Source organism: Halyomorpha halys, unplaced genomic scaffold (genome assembly GCF_000696795.3).
Source record: "Halyomorpha halys isolate HHAL.00 unplaced genomic scaffold, Hhal_1.1 Scaffold18.1, whole genome shotgun sequence".
Lineage (NCBI taxonomy): Eukaryota > Metazoa > Arthropoda > Insecta > Hemiptera > Pentatomidae > Halyomorpha > Halyomorpha halys.
The window spans coordinates 791,601-800,588 of NW_027114407.1; the positions used below are offsets into that span (position 1 = coordinate 791,601).

The 8,988-nt window shown below is 31.7% G+C and overlaps 1 protein-coding gene across 1 annotated transcript in view; it reads left to right on the top strand.

The window, feature by feature from the left end:
- Nucleotides 1-2,775: 2,775 nt before the first annotated feature.
- Nucleotides 2,776-8,988, top strand: part of LOC106680494 (probable chitinase 2) — a 39,655-nt gene continuing 33,442 nt past the window's right edge. The window contains exon 1 of the mRNA XM_014420244.3: nucleotides 2,776-2,901. Within this exon, the coding sequence (XP_014275730.1) occupies nucleotides 2,841-2,901 (61 nt within the window). The 5' untranslated portion in view covers nucleotides 2,776-2,840. The remainder of the gene's footprint in view (nucleotides 2,902-8,988) is intronic.

Genomic DNA, 8,988 nt, shown 5'->3' on the forward strand with positions numbered 1-8,988 from the left:
TATAATATATATTGTCAGTCAACAAAAGTCATTCAGTTCGGTGAACTGCCACATAATGTGCCTTGAGGGGGTGCAAATACTTCCTATCTAAGTGTTGCAATTTGTCACCATTCTTTTCCAATCACCTTGAGTGAAACCACAAAACAACGTGGTTGACAACCTGATTTTCGAAATCAGTTGCCAAAATAATTGGACGACCCTATGGTGTATTTGAAACTTCCAGTGGCTCTCTGAATTTCGCTCAGCATAATTTCAAGAATGTGGTTTTGGGCATAGAGAATATCTTTGCATCCCATTTTGGTTGATTGGTGATTCTTTAATAGGTATTAATTACTATTTAGACACAGTACACTTTACAGTTTAAAATTGAATTCGCCATTTCTTTTTTTTATTTATTTACAGGTTAAACATTTAAGATTTGATTTTTTAGAAATTTCGGTTTTAGGTTAAAAACTATAACTTTGCCGATTTTCAAGTTTAAATCTCAACTGAAAGTAAGTGATAATACAGATGAGTGAGGGGGAGAGGAAATTTGGTTCATTGACTGTTAGAAATAGTTAAAAAGTCCAGTTATTACTTTAAAAAAACAGTAAATTTTGGTATTTTTTTCGCTAATACTCAGCTTCCAAATGTTTTTGAAATTTAGGAACTTGATTTTTACTGGTTGTATTACTCCATTCAACATAAATATATATATATAATTTCCCAACACCTTAAAAAGCGGGCCTTTTTTAATTTTTTTTTTATTAGAGTGGCTTAACTCAGCAATGGTTCAATCTAATTTTAGAACGCTTTCTAAATTAATTCCACGCAGTTTCATAATTTAGGTTGGTAGTACTTTCTAAGTACTTTTTACTGTACTTTCTTACTTCTTAGGTTCAAATTTTTAACTTTCCAATACAGAGCTCGAAGAGTGGCTCCGAGATTCGCATTTCTCAGGGTCCTCTTCATATCTTAATCCGGCGGATCATTACATGTGGAAGACCTAAGCAAGAATATAAAATAATTAAAACTGAGTTAAATGATCTTCTAAAAAGTCTTAAGATGAAATAAATGAACTATTGCAGTGAACTAAGACAGTACGAAATGACTACAGATTGGGTTCTTCGATATTATGGGGGTGGCCTCATATTAAATATTTGCTCAGATCAGGTCGCCTCAGAACCAAATTACGGCAAATCCCTACTTTCACAAGCATGTGGATGTATTGGCTTGCCCAAATTTGCTGCCGAACCATTTTAGAATTGGCTTATAGCTTGAGAGCTTGAGTAAGCGCTAGTAATGCTTTCACACAATTATGCCTAGTATTGTTAGTGGTGTAGAATCAGGATTGATTTAATTTTACCCGTAATCGGGTAATTAAATATTTATTATCCATACAAAATAAAAATATTCATTTAATTTTTTTTTTCTCTTTCATCTACTTAAAACGACGATAAAAAAGTGGTGCTACTAATGTTAATTTACTAGATTTAAATTCCATTCAATTACAATTTACAGTAAATTGTAAATAATTAATTTAATTAATTCATGTCGTTTTTCATTTCAGGTCCTTTTTGAATATAACTCGATTTACCTATCTTAAAGTTTCCTCTTCTCATTTTAGGCTAATATTTCAAAAGTGATATAGGACCGTCGCCTTCCGGGTGTCTTAGCGGAGCGGGTCCGGCGGGGAAGGATTGCCTTTTTTATGATCTAGGGGTTTTAATATTGCATTTATTATTCCCATTATACATAATAATAAAGGCAATATTATACTGGTATACATTATTTATTTCCATTATCTTGTTTTCTTTTTAAACAACTTTAATATCAATTAAAAGGATAATACTTTGGGTATTTAATTAATATATTAATTTATACAAGAAACGAAATACAATAAAAACGAAAATAGTATAATGTAAATACTATCCTTAGGTTTATTTATTGTCCATTTTGTTCGCATTATTAATATATATTGATTCTATCGAGAACGGATACAATATCTCATGAAGTCCAGTGGACAAAATCAAATTCACATAGCTAGTTATACTATAACAATAAGTATCTTCTTTGTCTTCTATCTCTTTTATTTTAAGACTCAGAATGGGAGATTGAAGCCTAAATTCAGAAATACTTTATCCGTAACAGAAACAATTTCCAAATTTTTAGCATTTCATTAATAAAGATTCTGGAAGAAAAGATATAGACAAAAATAACAACTTAAAAAAGAAAAGAGAGAAATCTATCAAAAACAGAAAACAAGTACAAGAAAATGTATAGCATAGTATGCAGTTTCTCATATCCATTACCAACAGCGCTCATGGTTGCCCGTGATTTACTCAAGTACCCAGAGACTAATGATGTCCATTTCATTTATTTTTTCCTGGCTGTTGAGAACTGCCAAAAGAAAGATTTTAGTGCTCTCCGTCTTTTATATAATTAAACTATCGACTATTGGAGTCGATAATTAACTCTAGTTTAAGTAGTAATATTTTAAGTATTTATCAATTGGGTTTGAATAAATTCTTTCTCATTGAATTTGATTTAAAATAGAACGAATTTCCATCCATAAATACGTATGAGTAAATAAATTAACAAGTATCGGATAAAAATAAATACTACAAGTTCGTTGTCCGACATACTTATATCTCTGGAACATTGGAATGTGTGGTTACCAATATTTGTTTGCTTTATTCGTTTACCAAGCATTTGTAGATGTTTTTGTGGTTTTAGATTTGTGGCAAGTGGCAAACATGAGTAACCGATTTAGGGATTAGAGGACATGGAGGCTTAGAGAGGTGGAAGTGAAAGGTGCACAAGTGGCTCCCCCTGGTGGAGGCCCGCTCCAGTCTACGGCCATGTCTTGGATCTGCTTCCTCGCTTCTTTGGTCGTTCTAGTATCAGCTGCACCCAAAAACAGTAAGTCGCTTAGTTATCCGATCAATATCAAAAAATATTTACCCATTAAGAGCCGAACAGGATGACCTCTATGTCTTACGACCTCTTTGCACCTCTAGTTCGTTCATAACACATAGATCAATGTACAGCGTATGCGAACCGTTAGTTCTTATTCGATATGCGGCATTGTATTTCAACATGTCTTGTATTGTTACCTGGTTAAAAACGTTCGCTAAGACACAATATTGATTACTCTCAAGAGTTTTGATTTATTTTAGAAAATGGTTATGATAACGCTTAGATAATGTGGATTTTCATATTTTCATTAATATGTATCTTGTTCATGACGTTACTTAATATATAATGTACATAAATGGTCAAGTGGACATGAGTCCCCCGGTCTGTGCTGATTTGCTTTCACTTTTTAGATAATCGAGTTTTATTAACGACCTGTCTTGTGAATATCATAGGTCAACCGGTTCAAGACTTAAAAATAACATTCAAGATTGCTGTATAATTTATATGATCTACACACTTTCATTGTATATAAGATGACTTAATTAATTTTGAATAATCTTATTTTTAGAAAAATATGGGGATTGAGCGTGATCTTGACAAAAGCACCTCCTTGTATGACCGTTGTTCTAAAAACAGTACTTTATTAGAAAGTACTTAACCCCGACCCTCCCTGGGTAGTTCACATTATCACTATCATTACTCTAATTAATTTTACTGAGATGCCAGCTTCTTGAATTTTTAGTATGTTTAGCAATATACATATTAAAAACATATGTGTCAACAATATTTACATATATCGACAATATTTAGATTCTTCTATACTTACAACTAGTTCGTACATTATACTAATAATTGACGTTCAAAACTTCCATAGTATTTTATAATTATCTAACTAATATCCTTTAATGAACATCTAAAGTTAATTTTACATATTTTGAACAGTTTCATAGGTATATGTAATTGACATCAGAAATTTAAGTGATAGTATACTTCATGTAGAACAGAAGTCTTAAACTTAAATTTTTAAAGAAAGTCACTTTTTTTTTTATTGAACAGTAAGCCATAACTAAAAAACTATTTAATATAGATAATGCCAAATTAAAGCATATTATTGTATATAGAATTAGTCTTTAATGGGGCTTTCAAACAACTTACTAACCCAGTTTTAGAAAACTTCTTTGTTTTACAATACCATGTAAATTAAAGTTTGCTGTAGCTTAGTTAATATCGTCTTGAGTTTTGTTAAACGATTTTGTGATATGAGAATCTGCAAAAAATAATTTAAAAATACTGCAAAGAACTTACTTTGTAAAAAATGTGTAAAACCATGTATTTAATTTATTTAAATTTACAAATTTTAAATTTGCAGCTCCAGATGACAACGACAATGACACAACTAAAAAATTGAAATTTATAATAATTCAAATAGGTTTTTAAATAGAATGGTCCATATATTTGGTATTATTCTTCTGTAAATGAAAGTAGTTTGTAGACATTGTTTTAACCCACAGTGTCTGTTAACTACTTTCATCTCGTTCATTGCAACTCTTAAGGCCTCAGAAAAGAGATCGGCAAAAATCAGCTATAATACTATAATAAACTAATAGTTAAATTGCCATGGATTCTTGAATGAACCATTGATAATTATACATCGTACCCATGACAAATTTAGCTATTAGTTTCAACTATATCTAGATTTTGCCCATCTCTGCCTCACAGTAACCAGTACCATCTAAATACGTCATTGTTCTTCTAAAAATATATCTCAAATTTTACATTTCTAGTGTAGTAGAGAAAGGAAAACAATTACAACTATGAAGAAAATGTTATGAAAAAGTTTAATTGTACAAAAACAAAGAGAATAGTATGAAAAGTATAAAACGTTTATAGAAATTATGGATAAACTGCTACTCAAATTATTTAAGACTGCCATGACAGAGTTAGTAGAAGAAGGGAATCAGCTTAATTAAGTCTTTTAATTTGCTTTCCGGAAGTGAAAATATTCCTCCTTTAAGCTCCCGAATCATGATAAAATATTTATCTCGTCTTTAGGGTACAGTAATGACGAAAAGAGAATTTAGATCGTTGTCGCAGTGAAAACAGGTTCTAATGTTGCCATAAACAGCTGTTGAGACGATATCGTTCCGGATAAAGTAAAGCACACCTTCCTTTCTAAAAAATAATTGACAATTCTATCGTTATTCCACCGGAGGGTCGAAGCGATCAACGACCGATCTTCTTCCTCATGGCTAATTTCTTAAATGCAATTACATAGTTTAACAATCAACTAGTAAATGCATTTTTGAGCACGCTAAGAGAATAAAGTCAATTTCATAAAAAGTTCTTCTTGAGCGGCGATATAATAAAATGGAATACAAATAATCAATATTACTAATAATGATACGGTATAATGATATTTTAACATTTATAGCAATAGTATTTTTATTATTGTTAGATATTTAAAAAAAAAAAATTATAGAAGAATTCCATTTTTCTTTAGTCTTTTATTTTTCATACATAATAAGTATATTTTAGTAATTTGCTAAAATACATAATAAACAATAAACCATTTGCTAAAAATACAAGCATGTATTTAAAGCAGACAGAATTCCTTATCATTTAATTGGTTCACCAAACTGGAGGTGAATCTCAGCTTCTGTAATACATCTCAACTTAACGTAGAAAGCTTAATGAAGTAGTTTAACTAATTTGAACCAGAAATAGTTATCACTTTATAATAAATATCTTTACATTAACTACTGGACTACTGGATATTATAAGATTTTTTTTGTATACTTGGAAGAGGTTAAGAAAGCAAAGAGCTACTAAAAGAAATGGGGATGATTGGAGATTCAAGAAAATTACGGCCCGTTGTATAATGATAAGCTAAGTGAATAAAATTCTATTGTTATCAGGTGGTTTGGTTTTGTTTGCTAGGTTATTTGGATCAATTGTATCGTAATTGGCTCATTATTTTCCACGATTTTAACTGTCATTATTTACTTCCTAGCTCAGAGACAGTTCAATAATCTTATAACACACTAAGTATTTTTTTTATAGTGTTCAGCAAAAATAACTTGAGATTTTCTCTAATTAAAATAATTTTTACCATTGGACTGGATTGCTCATACCTCCATTACACTCTCCGGTTCCTTTCCAACGACAAAATGATTGTAATTTGAAGAAGACAATAACAAAACAACTACGGGATTGAAAGCACCCCGTTTTTCTGCTAAAGTGTAGGGTGACTTTTCCCACCTTGATTTCAGTAATTACAAGCGGTTCCTTTGTATATATGTCAAATAAAGTAACTACAAATGTCTATTGAATAGTTGAATACAAGATTGATTAAATTGAATACAAGAGTAATTAAAATTTGTCTAAAGCAAACATAATAATAATAAAAAAGTATTTGTGAATATTTAATTTTAAGAAATATTCAAAGTATACATTAATTTATAAATATAAAATAATTTATATCAATCCTTCAATTATGTTCATTAGATATATACATACCTAAATCTCGGTATAGCCAAGCATTTCCGGATTAGCTAGTAACCTACAAATATAACATCCGGCTTACAGGAGTCAATTATTAAGCCACCCCCACCAATTAGAAATTTGCGGAAACGTTCTACCAAACATGTGGTTTGAGAGAAATTTTGAAGAAACTCCGACTCATATTGCAGACATTTTTAAAGAATAAGATTAAAACTAAAATAAATTTCTCTTAACGGCTGAATTGTTTTCAATTTTCACCTGAGTTGTTTTTATTTTTTTAATAATACTATCCTCCCATTTTTTTTTCCTTTAATGCCCATGAGTGCATTGGGTCGATGTCATGATGAGAAAAACGGTTTGAGAGTAGCCTCTTTTTCTGCATTGATGATGCATTTGAAAGAGGGGGTTGAGGAAATTGAATCTTTTGGAAAGGAGTAGTCTATATTTTGTGTCTGTCCGTGACAGGTGACGTGGCTCACCAGGTATGTTGAATCAGTTGTGTTACTTGTCCTCATTCTAGACTGAGTCTGTTCTTGTGGGTCTGCCATCTTTGTGGCCGTCCAGTCGGTGTCAGAGTCCTGAAGAGTGGATTCGTAGAGAACTAGAGGTTATAAAAAAAATTGATATGCCTCCTGATGATAAATTCTGTCACAGTTGGTAAGTCAAGTGTGGTCTGTATGTGGTTCGTCTTTGCCCTTTGTAGTGAAGTACATACATATGTCTCACTATACGTCAGAGTATAGTGAAACTGTTAAAGCTTCTTGGCTGTTGTAGGTGCTAGGTTGGTCAGCATAGGCGCTGCGTAGAGCTAGGATGCCCTCAGCACACTTTTGTAGAACTAATTATAGGCGGAGGGAGAGATTAGGAGAAATTAACAGGTGATTAAGCCTGTAAGACTTGGTCCTAACCAGCTTGATTTTCTTGTTGCAGTGGCGAGCTAGAGTCAGGTGCCTATCAAGGGTGACCCCAAGATATACTATGCTACCTCCTGGTCTATTCTCGTACCCTGCTACCTTAAGGGTATTCATGATCTTTAGTTTAACATGTAACAGCGTGTTAAATGGAAAAGCTTATGTTAAATGGAGAAATATTTCCTTCTTTTACCATGTTAAAATGATATAAAATGTAACATGATTGAGAGTCCGGTACTAGGTCTGCTAAACGGATAATGACATCACGCAACAGACCAGCTGAGCTCGTCACATTTTATTTGTCGTCGTGTTTGGTTACTTACTCGTAGTTTGTGTTTTGATTGTGTTAGTATTGTTTTGGATGGTTTTATAACTGATAAAGCAATGGATGAAATTAATAATAGTGTAATGAGAGTTGTCACTTAGTTCGTCTTGATTCTATTCTTCACAAGTTAAAAGATCAACAAGGCACTCAGTTTTAAACTTTTACATAACTCCTACTTTTCCCTCAATTTTGGTTGTTCAAAAAATCCACTAGAAGCTCTTATGCATTTAACATGGCTTTAAATAAGGCTTCTCACAATCCTACACTTATAACATTTAACATAATAAAACATTTTACATTAAACACAATATCATGAATACCCCTCTTATAGAATGTATGAAGTTGGCAGGACAATGATTACGGACACTTACCAACGAAAGCTTTTTATTGTGTCTGGTGTCTGCTCCTTTTCTATGGGTCGTAGTGGTTTATTATAAACCATGATACCTCCCTCAATAAGCAATCTATCTAGATTAAAAATAATTTTTCAAATCGAATGGTCACTTCCTGAAATAAGCGCATTCAAACAAACGAACTCTCCTTCTTTATATGTTAGTATGTATTATTAATTGCATACATATATGCATTAATAAATAATCACAATATTTAGCTCATGACATATGTATAGTATATAAGCTAAATATTTCCATACTGTGTTGCATGCTAAATATTGCCGTACTCAGAGCAACTTCAATGAGGAAAAAGCCCTAATAATGTTCTATTTTCTATTTGTTACATTCCTCATTTGCTTTTCCATGGCAATATAACTTTCAGGAGCTTATAGGATTCCAAACTTAACTAGTGAGATGCAATCAATAGCTGTCATGATAATTATCCACAATACCCCTTCAATGATCTAATTACATTCCTATTGCTAATAGCTGAGCAAACAAATTACTGTAATCGGGTCAAAGTTTCGATGTGCAATTTTATGAAAATAAAAGAAATACACATTTCCTATCTGTGCCTCTATCATCCCTTAAATATATGTCAGTATTCACATAAATAATAGGAAATATTCACTCAGTTATTCTATTAATGATTAAAGATATCAACATCAGTTTTTAAATTTAAGTTACTCGTTTAATAAACAAAACAGTAAATAACCATCGCTATTTAAAAAAAAGCTCAAAGCTACATCCCAAAAGATCAACATATGACTCCTACCTTAAACAGAAAAAATAACGAAGAACGACACTCAAGACAATATTAGGAGTGAACTATAGAACAAAACAAAATAACTTATACGTTTGGAATGGCGGCTAGTATAGCTTTTAAATTAAGAACTGCTGTTTTCAAACGTTTGACGTTTTTACCAGGGCATTCAAAAAGTCCTGTCGTTTTTCGTTTGTT